At 46.8% G+C, this 15407-nt stretch overlaps 1 protein-coding gene and 1 long non-coding RNA gene across 2 annotated transcripts; one reads left to right on the forward strand and one right to left on the reverse strand.

Moving 5' to 3' along the window:
* Positions 1-435: 435 nt before the first annotated feature.
* LOC144172762 (uncharacterized) lies at positions 436-7153 on the reverse strand. The gene is made up of 3 exons (XM_077701369.1): positions 7035-7153; positions 6010-6820; positions 436-673 (listed from the first exon to the last, which is right to left on the reverse strand). Exons 1-3 carry the CDS (start codon positions 7111-7113, stop codon positions 544-546), a joined length of 1020 nt encoding a protein of 339 aa, XP_077557495.1. The 5' UTR covers positions 7114-7153; the 3' UTR covers positions 436-543.
* LOC144172771 (uncharacterized) lies at positions 686-2731 on the forward strand. The gene is made up of 3 exons (XR_013323100.1): positions 686-1275; positions 1353-1435; positions 2357-2731. It is a non-coding gene; the product is annotated as an uncharacterized LOC144172771 (long non-coding RNA).
* Positions 7154-15407: the final 8254 nt, after the last annotated feature.

A 15407-nucleotide genomic window follows, 5' to 3' on the forward strand; every position in this document is an offset into this window, starting at 1 on the left:
GCAAAGACGCTGCGCCAGATTCCTCTCTAGTGTATATTGTAAGAATCTCTATGGCCAAAACAGACCTTCCTTCATTCCGTCATAAAATTGAGCCTCGTAACCGCATTTCCATCTCAGCTTGCGTTTCTACAGTCGTCCACTGTCTTAGCGCTTTAACCACTTATCATCTCCCCCTTCTTTGGTGTAAGGTAATTTAGTCATAACTACTGCATTTTTGTCAAGTTTAAGGGGACATTGAAGTCATCCGCATTTGTTTGAACAGTTTTTAGTCATAATTTCTGATATATTCCATGCTAACATCGAATCTGATGTTCCAGCTAAGCCTGTGGACGATTATACGTAGACAACCCTTTTTGTGAGTCGTCTGGATCCAGGCACTTGCTGAAAACCTTCGAGTGACAACTCTTCTACAGGCAAAAGGAGGCGTCACACGAGTTCATTAGGCAGTGTTTATTAAAGCGGGGAAACGAGAAACGGGTGGTTGCAGAGTATCTATAGGGCCGTCAGTGCTCACAACGCCGGTCGTACAGTTGCACTGTTGGATCAGCTCCTACGCAGTGTCGCCTCTTGGGCGGCGTCGTTCTGGTAATACACGATGCTGAAGGGCATGGGCGTTGAGACCGGAGCTTCCATGCGTCTCAAGAGCGGACGGTCCCGTTGGTTCAGTTTCCACCTGCGCCGAAAAGAACGCGGTAGTGTTAGCCTTGTGCGCAGTTGGTACATGTAAAATAATGGTGGCTGCCGGGACGGCATGCACAAGACCCAAGTGCCTGCATCCGGCTGCTGAGCTCATGCACGAGCTTTTTTTCGGCCGGCTGGCGATCGCGGTTCATCCTGAACGCAAGTATCTATGAACGACTTCATTTATGTGAATCGCCGTCAGTTCGCGAAAGATTTCAGCAGACTATCATTTATTTTTAGACTAAACTGTCCCTCGGCCTTTCTTCTTTCAGAAGCTGTGAAAAAAAAACTGGCGTTTAACGTGCGCTACCAATGAGATTACCATGCGTAGATAAAAACCGCGTCAAGTTGCAAACGAGCAAACGAAAGAATGCCCAGATGTAGAAAATAACTCCAGTGCAGTGAACATGTGATTCGCATTTCCATATAACATTCCTCCCAGTGTTCAGCTCATTCAGCATCGAAACTTTGCTTCAGTTAGTGGCGGCTCTAAGAGGGCTCAGTTTTGGAATGCTTGGCTTGAAGTATAGAAGGTATTAAATACGCAGTTGCTGTACCGGCCTCAATGACAAGAAGCCCCACGTCCACCGAAAGGTCAGTCCTTGTCCGCCATAGGAAACCGCTCCAGTTAAAAAGCATTTGTTCCTTTCCATTTACGTGCGAGCTGTCAGACGCGTGCAGGCGCTCGTTCACAAGGGTTTCTACCTATCTGCTCAGCTTCAGAGTGCGCCACTGCGTGGAGTCTGATTTTCGTGTGAGCCAAATTCTCGTTCTCGTTGCATGTTGCCCAAGCTGCTGTGCTTCCTAGCAAGGCTCGCCGTGCTCAAGCATTCTGTCTCGCTGAGCAGAGATAGCCTGAATATTTCATTCCAGCATAGCACGTTTCTTTCATTCAACAGGCTCTGTTGGAAAAAGCCTTAAATCGTCAGCATGAGACATTGTCTTCATCGACAGATGAAACCATGTCTAATGTTCCGTTACTTGCATACACAGACTTTCTGCTCTCGGCTATGGAACAAACTGAACTAATGCGAGATAGAGCAGTGTGATACGCGATGGTCACCAGAGGTATCTGCGATTACTACACGATTCGTCCTTAAATGTTAAAAGGTTCTTTGACGTTGGGTTAAGAGGACTCTGGGCCAGGAGAGATATTCCAACACACCGTTTCGGTTCCCGTATGCAGAAATTCCTTGCAGAAAACCTGCAGCCGTGCGTTTATATGCACGGTTGCAGGTTCTACGTAAGGAAGATTCCATCTATCTTAGCAGCTTGATCCCGTAAACACCGCTCCAGCTGGATATTCCAACAAATCAAGTTCAGCGAAATCCACCACGGTTGCTCCATGGCTAAGCCATTGAGCTCCGAAGCCCGAGCCTCGTTGTTCGATTTGCGGTCGCAACGGCTGTTTTACGCGTAAGCAAAGGGGTCTCATATCGTAAAAAGCCTGTGTGCCGGTTGTCTGAAGCCTCGGTGGTGTAAGCGCCGACGGATGGGATGCATTTATAGTACAGCGCGAACCCCGAATGGGGAAACGAACGAAAGTACAGCGGAGAAACAGGAGGACACGATATCTGAGCACGCACCGCGCTTGGGCATGATGATAGTGCGGCGGTAACACCTAGAAAACGTCATTCTTTGATCTCACCGCCTTTCACCCTCTCCCGCGTTACAGGAAGTCAAGCCAGAACAGGAAGGAAGCGGTACCGGAGGCGCCAGGAGGCGTGTGCGGGGCGATTGGAAAAGGGAAGAACACGAAGGAGGCAGGAGCGGTTGGCCTTACTTTAGTGGGATGTTTTTTTTTTTACAGCGAAGCTGTATATGTTTAGTCTTCCAGTTCTCGCGCCCGTGTGGAACGAAAACTCGGCGTGATGAACGAAAACTCGGAAACTTGTGTTCAGCGAATGGAAAAATTCATAAAAATAAAATTAATGTTTTAGGGCCTCCGTATGTGGATGTCTTATCTATATGTCTTATCTATGTGGATATCTTTCTAGCAGTGCATGGATGTTTAGACGTGAAGCCGAGTTTAGGATCGGTATAAGCTTGGTTTATGGAAGCTTGCTTTCCCTCATTGTGTGTTGCGCAGTAGAGCATGGCCATCTACGGAGAGAGTATAGTTACAGACATCTCTCCCCCCGCCGTGTATCCGCTGCTCTCCACTTGCGGCGTCTATATACGCCCTGCCATTTTTATGCATGCATTTGAGGGGGAGGCGGGGGGGGGGGTGCACGCTTAGGCGGGCCTTACGCGTGCCCCTAGGACGGAGATTTCAACGTGGACGTCTCACGGCCCAACGCGACCTGACTGCTGCTCTCGGTGAATGAGCGGTTTGGGTTGGTGTGTTATACCCCTGTCACACGGCAGATCTAATGACATTTAGTGCAAACGTCATTCGCGCTAAATGTCATTAATTCGGCGCTACGCGAGAATACCGAATGACATATGAGGAGAATGACATTTAGCGGCTAACTGAGGTCCCGGCCCTCAGTTAGCGGCCAAAAAAGTAGCCTCTACTAGGGTGCCTTCTAGCCACCCTACCTCTACAGCAGTGGCGCGTCACTATAGACAAGAAAATTCAGTAATAAACCAAGGAATGCTGTTTCTAAAAACTGAGAGAAAACATATCTTCCTTTTCGTGTTGTTGTTCAAATAAAGAAAGACAAACAAGTACTAACAAAAAAGAAAACCTCGTCCCTGCAGTGCGCGCGCTACCCTAATAGGGATTTTTTGCGGATTTGTCTCGGCTTGTGATGTCTACTGTCACCTAAACCGGCGATTTTCCTATTTTTATTTATAAAAAATAATCTTTTGTTATGTGTTTAATATTACGTGTCTAAACATTCTAGATACACTTGAAATATAATTTTGCGGTTTTGCCAGCTCGCTAATATCGTCACCGCTATCACTGTCAAATGACATTTGTTTTGCCGTGTAGACCCGCACGGCCGAACCGAATGTCATTAACAGCTAATGTCACTCTCTTTGAATGACATTAGATTGGCCGTGTGACAGGGGTATTACCCACACAGACACTAAGATGCCCCTATGACGCGGGAGGGAAACTTACAGCCTCATGCTTATCCTTTTGAGTAAAACTGTAGTCCTTCCGAGTTTAATTCAGCTAATTAGCTAAAAGGATGCTCATTCGCAAGTTACAAACAAACGTGTTTTGTTTCGTGCACTTCTTGCTATGCGCCTGTCTTCACTGGTCATCCTTCTTCACAGAGTGTAAAGGCACTATTTTTTTAAAGGCGATAGTCTTTCTTGGGCTACTTAAACGCGAAAATTTTGGTCTGTCTGTCTGTATGTCCGTTTGTCCGTCTGCCTGTCTTTACCTCGATTCATCCGCCCGGCCAAAAGATAAAAGAATTCTTGAACAAGACGTTTATATAGGCAGAACATTTCAAAACTACCGAACTTGGTGGCAATGTTCGTACTTTTCAACATTGTTGAGCAAAAAGAAAACATTTGGCATGTTTAGGGCAAAGGATCAATGCGTAAGTGATATTTTAAAAACTCACGGCTGCGTGATTTTTGCGACAGAAAAAAAAAATGCGCCTTAAAAATTATTTGATCCCAAAATAAATAAAGCGCCCGCGGCGCACTCTCGGGGCGGCATTCCAAGAAGTCCAACAGCAACAAATGGTTCCAGTAGATGACGCAAGAGCACTGGAATGCAGCAAGATTTAATTGACTTGAGCAAGCCTCCACCGTATTTATCGTGGGAGGAGCGAGACGGGAGGGTACGAGCGTGAAGGGTGGGCGGGGAAGAGAAGAGGGGGCACGCACTTACGTGGCTGAAGCGAAAAAAGACTATCGTCTTGTGACGACATTTGCAGCGAAGTAAGCAGATAGGCGGTCAGGGTATCCATAGCCAGGGCTCATGCGCGGCGGTGCTCCGGCGCACTCACGTCCATGCGCGTGCGTGCGTGCGTGCGTGCGTGCTTGTAAATAAACTGCGTGCGTGCGAATAAGCCATCGCAAAATTTTGAAACATATAGATATCCGCCTCGCAATACAAAGGACGCCATTTTGTGTTTACGAAAAAAATTACACTATTTTTATCACGTGCCAAACATTTCTGTGGGTTGAATGCCAACCAAAATTTCTGCCCAGTACGTATTTTCCTCATCACGGGCGGCCAGGCCAGGAGTTCCTTGGGTCCTACGGGGAGTTTCGCAACCCCATCTGTTGAGGAACTCTGGATGGGAATGGCTCCTGGACATTGGGGGGAAAAAAGGCCAGACGGCACTACACCCACCCCACCACCTTTTCGCCAGCGCCCCATCTGCCTCTCCAACAGACAGGATGGTAAGCACAGTGTTGCAGCAAGTTCGACGAACAAAGAAGACCCTCCTGTGCAGGCAACGAGCCCTATGTCCTCTCCTTTTCAGCAATAAATTTATTCATCCATTCATAACTTTTTTATGTGTTCGGTGACTCAGATTGCGTCGCAGTCGGCTTGAGAAGCGCCTCAAAGAAAGTTATGGCCCCATGTCTTGATCAGCGAATTAATGGGGCTTTGTTGAGCTCGTGTAAGTTTTTGGTTGATGCAGAAGGCATGGCGTAGTGTCGTTTTTTGTCAAACGAACGAGCAAAAGAACATTTTCTCTGCTTGTACGATAAACACGTGATCGAAGCTCCACTACGATTTATCAACGCTGTACTAAAACCTACGATCAAATCATTTTACGCTTCTCTGCCGCAAAATCATCCTTTCCCATTCATTCGCCCTTAGTATTCCCGTTAGGAGCATAAGTCATTGTGTTTACGTATGTTCTTTTCTGCGACGACATCAGCAACAATGCGATGGGCGGAAACTAATTGTTCAAGGTGCATACTCAGCTTTTTTTGGCATCTGATGCTACTCTTTGCAACGGCAATATTTCGTGGGCGCAATATTATATCTTGAAAACGAACTTAGTTAGCTAAAATTTAGAAGTCTCTACAGATAATTAGCAGTTAAAAGTTGCTGCCTATAACGTTACACCTTGTGGTTTCCACCTTCATGGAACCTCATAGAACCACTTAGTAAACGCAATATGGAACGCTAAGAAAGATATTACGTTCAATGCTAACTGTGCGAGAAAACTTGCAGAAGATCCTACAAGTTTCGAGCAAATGATCAAGAAGTATTGCGGTGTCCTGAAAAGCTGGACATGTCTATTATACGTCACACGTATTTCATACATCACACGGAATTCATACGTCAAAAGCTTACCATTTAAAAGTGCAAGAGAAATTATATTCCACCACAATTATTTCTGTGTACATGACTTCGTGCGTGTTTGTGTTGCAACATTGGAAAAGAGTAGGTGAACTGACCTGACGTTGTAAAACCAGAATCCCATGACAATGACGCCCATGAGCAACACAGCCGCGCCGATGACAGTGGCGAATATAGCTCCTTTGTTTGGGCGACTTCTAGGAGCTGCTTCAGCAGACGTCGACGTTGCCGCGTCCTTCGTCGAAGCGAGAACGTTAGTCGTGAAGGAGTCGGTCTTCCCCGTCCCGAATTCATTTGACATAAGAGACGTTGAGCTGTTTTCCAAGCTCACGTCGTGGGGTCCAATGGGGACGTTTGGGACCTTAGAAGACGTGCTATTGAGCACCTCGGTTGAACGAGACAGAGTCATACTCGAGGACGCAACCTGGGTGGTCACGTCATCATGACTTCGGGTTTCTGGCAACGTGTGCGTTGGATAGCTCTTGTCGGAGACAGCGGACGGTGTAATGTTAGCAGCCTGCGTCGCGGATATCGTGCGCGATGACTCGAATCGAGAGTGTGCCAACGTGCCGTTACCCCGTCCTGCCGTCAAAAAAGTCGTTTCTTCCGAACTCGTTTCGGAAGTGATCTGCAGGGTTGGCCGTGCGGTTGCACTAGATCCACTAGGAAGACCACCCTTTGTTACAGCAGCCGACGAATTTCTATCGGCCACAGCGGCAAGAGGCGTCGTAGTTTGCTGCTCTGCGATGGAGTCGCCGTTTGAAGTTGTATTGTCAGCGGTAGTAGGACAGCTAGGACCTCGCGTGGCCGGGATGACTGTGTGTGAGGTGCTTGGGACTTCTTCAAGGCTACTATACGACGAGTTCGTGGTTCCAGTCACTGCCCCACTGTTGCAGCTACTCGTCGAGGCTGAAAGAAAGAAGAAAAAAATATTCGTCAGGGAGAAGTGGCGTAATAAAAGTTGTTCACCCGATAAACGTTCGCATTGCACGCGATGCCGGTGCTGAAAGGCAGCAAATTTCCCAAGCATTTTCACCAGCTTTCTAGATTTACGGACCCGCAAAAAAACAATGCAACACAAAATATTCAAAGGCACACAGCGAAACGGAAAAGTGTAGCTCACCCGCAAGGATACAAATGAGCAGATTATAGCTGGCAGTGAAGCGTCTTGTCGGATATATTTTGAAACAACGCATTCTCATGGCGTTACACGAGGTGTGTGCTCGTTATCTGACGTCCGGCTTGGCGTCGCGTAATGTGGACTTTGAAGCTGACGCACCCGAAGCTTAGCAGGTTATTTATTGCTACGCACGCCCTGGATTTTATCCGAAGACCTCCTCCCAGTGCGTTTCGTTGCATCTTGCTCACTTTGCTGGCGGTGGAGCGCTTTCTCGCATTCGCGTAAGATGAGAGGCAGCGAAAGCGGACGTGGCATATTCAGAATTTCGGTTTTGCGCCAAGCCATACGAATACACAAAAATGCATGGCTAACGACGCTTTCATTAAAAACGATAAGTATACCTCCTTGTGGAATGGCGGGGGTAGCGGAAGAATACTTCAAGGCATTCCACGTAGATCAACATGCCTTCCCTAAATACCATGTCCATACGCGTTTCGTAACACGTATAGTAGGCGCTTTGAAATCGTCGCCTAGGCCGAAGTGGTATTGTTGCATGACGAATTAGAGTTTCCTCCGAGCGTACCAGCCGCGTTTAATCTGTTGCTTCTTAAAAACGGTTATACGTTTGTGTTACTGGGAGGCACTTGCCTCGTTTACACAATGCCGCTTCTTGAAGGCCCGCTACCATGATCCGAATCTTGTGTGGTTACCCCTGTTTGGTTTCTCCGCTTCATACAACTATATATACAGCCTTCGTTTAACCAATGATCCCAAAGGGGTGACCACGCATTATGAAACGTGTATTTGCATGGTCATTTTGAGGAGCGTGGAAGCCTACGTAAAACGCGTGACGCGTCTTCTTTAAGTGCTATTACGTTTTCGGGGCTTCGAGAGTTATGCAACGCGTCTTACTGCGCCGTGTCGGCGAACACAGTGCGGTTATGACGGTTTACATTTTGCGTCTTGGCCAATCCCAATTGCGTCGACAAAGAGGACGATGACAATGACCATGAGTGTTTTTCGCAGAAATCGACGGACAGGGGGAGCGGGCCAATTCCTTGGACCGGATGAACGGATTCACCCATCTCCTGTGTTCAATTCGTGTGCACTAGGCGGATGAATAGGCGTGAACAGCTACCGAGGAGCCATAAACTTCGTGCACTTAAAATAACAGCTGTCATCGCCATTGGCCAATTTTCCTTGGCGGTATGTGTGGATTGCGGAGGAGCTGAAGCGACCGGCGTTGAGGGCCGGCCGCCATTGCCCCCTCTTGGAAACGGTGTCCTTAATTTTGTGGCCGCCATCGAGGTTGACAGAAGCGAAGTTCACTTCTCACTGATTCAGCCCTGAAATGCTCCCGAGAGGTGGTGCGCTTCTTCGGCTATTGATGGCTGTCATCATTGAACACTCCCTCCAAGTGGCTGTCAGATTGCGGGGGTGCCTGGAGCTGGACCTGGAGCTGGATCAGATCCGCAGTCCAGTCAGGGATTTATACCCCCCCCCCAACACCACCCCAGAAGGATTTCACAACACCCCCCCCCCCAAAAAAAAAAAAAAAAAGGATTCCACAACCACGCGCACCCCGCCCAGGGATTTATCCACATCTTCAAACACCCCCCAGGAGGATTTCGACCCCTCCCCAATCCCTCAGAAATCGAAATTTTAGATAAACCCGAGTCCAGCCGTAGTCTAGCTGAAACCCAGTAAAGCTCCTGCGTGTTCCCAAACGCTTCGCTGCACAGAGCACCCGCGTGACATGTGTGATGTCCCTGCGCGTGCTCTTCTTTTGAGCGCCTGCTAAAACGCACCCACCGTTCGGGCTCTTTAGCCTCGATGTAAAATACCGAGTACTGGCGCTGAAGGCTTGGGTTCGAGCCCCAGGAGGTGTTATCACCTCATTTTTAAAGTTTTTCGTCCAAGCTCAAATATACGCATTGTTTTGGTTAATAATGGTGATTTGGTATGTTTTAGGTCGCTTTATGTTTGGGGCGCAGCCAATAACCACGTTGAATTACCGTTTTACATCGCGCGAACAGGCATGTCGCGTGGTGCTCTGTGCAGCAAAGCGTTTGGAAATGCGCTTCCCGGGCTGACCGCTCACAAAGATGTTATTCCTCCTCCTTCGCAGGGGTGTGAACACAATGACCTTTGACCTGTATCTCCGTTTTTGGGAAAAGGGCGAAGTTTACTAAATCTGGCCAGTGAGGCGGGAGCGGAAGACAATGTTATTTCGGGCTGTGAACTCATGTGGCAGGCGAGCTCGATGGTAGACCGCATTGTCGCCATGGAACATCCCGTTTTTTGCGCATACAGTTTCTATCGTCGTCTTCCAGTGATGCTTCGCTGCTTCTGAACCACGCATGCCATCCAAACACCTTGCACGACTCATTACAGAATTGCCATAAACTTGCCGAATTATGCCACACTACTCAGAGGTAGATTTGCCAAGTTTTCAATGCAGAATTTCACGTTCGCTTTTTGTTTGAACTTGCTGTTCAGGATGAAATCGTGGACGTATGCACGTGGCCCGAACAGCAACAGTTGAAGAGCTCCCAATGTGCATACACAGGACGATGTATTTAGACACATTGACATACCAATGCCCGTGTCTCCAGCCTTATTGGCGTGTTACAAAACTTGCCTCGAAACTTTGACACCTGGTATGTCATTCCCTTTTCGTTGCAACCCGACAATGATGTCTATAAAATTACTCGAAGAATCAATCGATTCTTCAAACAATGGAAAATTAAGCTGGAAAATTTAGCTACCTCTATCACTCAAAAGAAGAATCTACAACCAATGCGTACTGCCGGTGATGACATACGGAACTGAAACTTGGCGCCTTACTAAACAACTGGAAAGCAAACTAAAATCAACTGAACAGGCCATGGAACGAGGAATGATAGGAGTAACGTTGCGTTAGAGGAAACGGTCTTACTGTATCAGGGAACAAGCTGGAGTAGATGATATTATTATTCAAACAACGAAAAAGAAATGTACTTGGGCGGGCCATGTGGTGAGACGAAATGACAACTGGTGGGCAACCAGGGTAACAGAGTGGATACCGAGAGACGGGTCTAGAAGAAAGGGAAGGCCACTAACACGATGGAGGGCTGAAATAAGAAATTTGTGGGCAAAGACTGACTCGAGCAGCGCATGATGATGATGATGACGACGAGGACGACGAAGAAGAAGAAGAAAAAGAAGAAGAAGAATCAAATGGTGCTGGTAAACAATACAACGTTGCGGTGCACAAAAGTATGAAATATAAACATTTATCGGCAGCTGCCGATAAATGTTTATATTTTAATGAATATTGCAATCATCATTAATTATGTGGCGACACGTGATTAAAGTGCACCTAGCAAGGTCATATCACACAGAAATTGTGTCAGCTGTTTGCAGTCGTTATGGATCACGATCACCCGGTATGTTGTCATAATTAAAAAGGAAGTCAGGTGCTTGTTGAGTGAGTAAACTGAAGGAGCTGAAGTAATTGGCGTAAGGTAAATCACAGCGGTTCGCATTTTTTTGCGCAGAATGCGCCAATAAAATGAGGAGAGGTGTGCGAGACTGAAACGAAAGCAGTGGAAGGCCGCGAGCCGCTGGTGCACTAAAAGCTCGTGACATCCACGTGGTTTTAGCATCACGCGCAACGTACAGGTCATTTGGGGGCGCGGAATAATACAACTGCCTCCGGCGCTACAAGGCGAACGCGTGCTTTCAGCCAAGGAGGGGCTCAGACAAAGGAGCGCTGACGGCTTGTCGGCGACTCAACTAAGGCGACGTACCTTCGGCCTGTCGCGAGTCCGGTGTCCAGCCGTTCGAATCCCTCGTGCCCGACTGAAGCGGCTACGGACGCTCCTCCGGCGGCGCGTCTCTTGCTCTGGTGAACCGGAACAATCGAGCCGATTGGCGAGCACAATGGCCTGTCACACTCTGCTTCCAAAGACGCTCTTCCTGGAGCGCCATGACGCATCAACCAGGAAGTTACCACCTCCCAGTGCTCGCCCGAAAGTAACGCAACCCACCTTCGCGCCAACACCACGGCTTCCCCTCTGCACGTAACCGCCGCAAGACAACGCAGAAGTCTGCCGTTACTAAAGCCCCCTTTATGCCTCTCTCTTGGTGGTCAACTATAAGGATAGGCCGACTCGCTTCTGGAAAAAGCTGGTGGTGTGCGTGCTGAGTGATTGACGTGCCTGCGCGTTTGATTTTATTTGTACGCTTTTTTTTGTTGTTGTTGTTGTTTTGCCGGGCTCCCGGGACGCGCATAAATGGAAGAAGAAAAAAGAGCACTGTTTTCTTCTGTCTGAATTACGCATTTGCGCGGCCTTTTCGAAAGCATAATTAGTGCCAATGGCTACGAGTTACAAAAGAGGACGTTTTTGAAAGTTTTTGAATACGTTAAACTGAGGGTATTACCAAAAGTCTATTGCTGACAAAGCACAAGATAATAAAGTAGACTTAATGGGATTTGAGCAATAGATATTATTCGGATGTAGCAAATAGTGTAAAGATGTCCTCTTTCACGCATTCTGTCATTGCTTCTAACAAAAAATTACGCCCGTCTAAAATATATTTATTGATTTATTTCTACATAGTGAAACCCCATGTGGCTATCGCAGGAGTGGGGTAGATAAAGCATACATCAGTGGTTGCAAACAGCGAAGACAACGTACACCTAAACCGCTCAACAAAACACAAGAAAGTAAAAATAATAAACAATCCAAATATACATTATAGTGAACACAAATAGTGTCGGCATGAATATCTTGGTGTGCATTAAGGTGAAGAAACAGCGGATAGGAATGCAATCAGAGACAGAGAGCAGGCGGAATCGGCAAGCAAGTTTTATTCTTCTATGACACGTGGGAAAAAGCTGTATTTTAAAGTGTTCGTACGGGCGAAGCAGGGTATCAAGTTTAACTTGGACTGGCTCCTAGTTGTGCGTGGTTCGGCAAAAGTTGTAAGGGTATCGTGAGAAAGGCGACGGGAGCCCTTTATGGTGCAACGCAGAAATTTCAGGGCCTCAACTCGCCTGCGCTCTGAGAGTGCTGCCAATTCAAAGAAGACGGTGTTGCGGATGACGCAAAATAACTGTCGTAGCGGAGACAAAGAAATTGTACAGCTTTCTTTTGAATCCCCTCAATTTGATTAATTTCGGTTTGCTTGTAAGAGCTCCAGACTGGAGAGGCATATTGGAGGAGCGGCTGTATGAGGATTGTATAGCATACAGTGTTCCTTAGTGTACAGCGGAAGTAACCTAACCTTTTTAATGCTTTATGGCAGATGTAATCAAGGTGTGATGACCAAGACAGTTTCGGGGTGATTATCATTCCTAGGTACTTATATTTTGTGACCCTTTCCAGAGTTGTATCGTTGAAGATGTAATCAAAATGGGAGAGCGAAGGCTGTTAGTGAAGGACAGTAGAACCGTCTTGTGGAAGTTAATTTTTCATATCCCAGCTATCACACCACCTGCAAAACCCTGCGAAAGACTCCTGCAAGTGGCAGTGATCCGCGAGTGAAGTGATTGTGTGGTACAAAACGGAATCGTCAGCATAGAGGCGAATTTTGCAGTCAGTGTCGGAGGCAAACCATTAATAGATAGTAACAGTAATGGTCCCAAAACTGAGCCCTGTGCTACTCCTGAAGTCACTGTGACAGTGCTGGAATTTTTGTAGTCATAGGATACGTGCTGACAACGACCTGAAAGGAAACCGGCGATCCAGGTGACAAGAAGCGGGCTTTGTAAAATAGCATTCAGTTAGCAAATAGACAACAGTTTTTTCTGGGATACAGAATCGAAGGCTTTGGCAAAGTCAATGAAAATGGCATCAACCTGATTTCCGGCCTCGATGGCAGCGGAAATATCATGCATGAATTCACTTAATTGTACTACAGTACTAAACCCCTGCCTGAAACCATGTTGAGCTTTAGTCAAATTGTTGTTTTCCGCTAGCAGTTCCATATATGCTCTAGGAGTTTAAATGAATAGACCGACAAAGAAATTGGTCCGTAATTATTTAAAGTGTGTCCCCCGACATAAACGAGGGAGCTATTTTGGCACGTTTCCAAGGTTTCCGGACAACACCCGTAGCCAGCGATTTTCGAAATATAACTGTGAGGTATTGGGACATCCATAAGCGGTAACGTACAAAGAATCGGTTGGGGATGCCATCTGGGCCAGCAGATTTTTTGAAGTCCAAGTTCAAAAACGAGGTTTAGTACTTCTTCCTCACTAATACGAAAAGAAAAGAAGATTTGAAAGGTTACCTCTTTTTCCGCAGAAATTTGAAAGAGCATAGTATTTGATGACAAGTATGGGCGCCGCGAGAGAGGGGAGGGGGGGGGGGGGGGGGAGAGACATGAAAAATCGAGGTACGTACTCCCCCGTCCCATCTCGATCTGCTGTCTATGTTATGTAGTCAAGAGTTCGACGAAAGTTCGTCTGGTCAGGTATCATGATGAGGACGAAGATGCGGTCACTGACCAAGTCAAGGTGAAAACACAGAGACGTACGGGTTCCGAAACGTCTCTGTGTTTTCACCTTGACTTGGTCAGTGACCGCATCTTTGCTGTCTATGTTGTTAGAAGTTCACAGTCAAGATCGATGAGGCCTACTCAATTGCTGGTAATGGTCACTTAAAATTGCACACGTTTTTGTTTCACGCTCTTCTTCACTTTTCATGAAAAAATTGTTTCGTGTCCCCCCCCCCTTCCCTCTCCCGGTCTCCTAGCTGGATACAATAAAATGATTTGCAACCCGGCTTCCCTTCAAAACATCCCTGCGGATGTTCATGGATCACAGATAACAAATGTACTATATCACGCCAGTGCCTTCTGCACTGATACGAGCTATACAGGGTGTCCCAGCTATCATGCACCAAGATTTAAAAAAAGAGCAATGGCGTTACTCGAAGAAAACCTAGTGCATAATGTTTGCAGTACTGTAGAGAATCGGACGGTATTTTTTTCGTTAATGAGATTTAATTAATTATTTGTAATTTATTATCTAACTCTAGAATTACTGTCCTAGTCACTAAAGTGCCAATGAAACACTTGTAGGTACCCACGAGGGGCATCTAACTGTGGTATTTTCAGCGACGAACTAGTTGCGCACTCATTTATTCTCACTGATTAAGAAAACCCGCGAAATATGAAAAATACCACGTGACGGCGCTCCCGCGCGCATTGTAAAGCAGCGCCCTCAAATAAGTTGATTCAAAGCAACTGCTTCGCCTGTCTCCCGCCCGAAGAGACAGCGCATCACCTTGATAATGGCATGCATGAAAGGAGCAGCAACAGCAAGATTCTCGGGGCGCGTGTGCAGATAAGGCACAAACTCTGCCGCGATTTGTTCTTTCTTTCATTTGTTTATTTCATTCTGGCTAACTCAGAGCAGAGTCCTTCAATGCTCTGCTCAGAGGCAGCCTGTTTGAGAGCATTGCTTCACGATGCGCCCGGAAGCGCTGTCACGTGGTATTTTTCACATTTCACGTGTTTTCTTAATCAGTGAGAATAAATGAGTGCGCAATTAGTACGTCGCTGAAAATACCGCAGTTAGATGCCCCTCGTATAGGCACCTACAAGTGCCTCATTGACACTTTCGTGATTCGGACAGTACTTCTACAGTTAGATAGTTAATTACAATTAATTAATTAATTACGTCTCATTAACAAAAAATACTGTCCGCTTCTCCACAGTACTGCAAACATTATGCACTAGGTTTTCTTCGAGTAACGCCATTACTCTTTTTTTAAATCTTGGTGCAAGATAGCTGGGACACCCTGTATATATGTGCATGTTGTTCTGGCTTGCGCTCTTTACTGCACGTAGGCTGTTGAGCTCCGTTTCGCAGCCTAACACGCCTTTGGATACTTAACACTTCAATTATTAATACTGTTACGGGGAACATTCAGTTCTCATACTTTTCATATTCAAAATCTAGGAAGCCATGGACACGGTAGCGTATTAACACGGATTCTGTATGCCTGCAGATTTCAAAGATACGGTGTACACAAGTGATGTAAGACTATCCGAGAGAGTAGTTTTACAGCGCGGCGCCCTGGGCGCGGCCATGTTGAGCGGCGTGACGTCATTCGGCATGGCTGGCCTTTTAGAACACGTTTCCCGCCGTGGCCTATCGCTAGTTCTCGTGCGCATCGACGAGCGCCGGCGCGGCGTGATAGGCGCATTTGACAATTTTTTTTTAGTGTTGCTACGCATGGGGGCTTGTTGTCCAACTAGGATAGGGTACGAGGATACCCCATGGTTCACGAAACGATCACTTCCTACAGTAACAAAAACCAGCCAGGTGCAAATACTGTAAAAAAAAAAAAAAAACTGTGGTCGATTCCTCTGTTATAGGAA

The sequence above is a fragment of the Haemaphysalis longicornis genome, unplaced genomic scaffold (genome assembly GCF_048455015.1).
Source record: "Haemaphysalis longicornis isolate Haplotype H1 unplaced genomic scaffold, Haemaphysalis longicornis Haplotype H1 scaffold_1, whole genome shotgun sequence".
Classification (NCBI taxonomy): Eukaryota; Metazoa; Arthropoda; class Arachnida; order Ixodida; family Ixodidae; genus Haemaphysalis; species Haemaphysalis longicornis.

Coding starts and splice junctions, on each gene's coding strand:
- LOC144172762 (XM_077701369.1), bottom strand. CDS start 7,113: ATGAGAATGCGTTGTTTCAAAATATATCCGACAAGACGCTTCACTGCC. Junction 6,821..7,034: donor GCTCATTTGTATCCTTGCGG/GTGAGCTACACT, acceptor TCTTTCTTTCAG/CCTCGACGAGTAGCTGCAAC. Junction 674..6,009: donor TTCTGGTTTTACAACGTCAG/GTCAGTTCACCT, acceptor TTTTCGGCGCAG/GTGGAAACTGAACCAACGGG.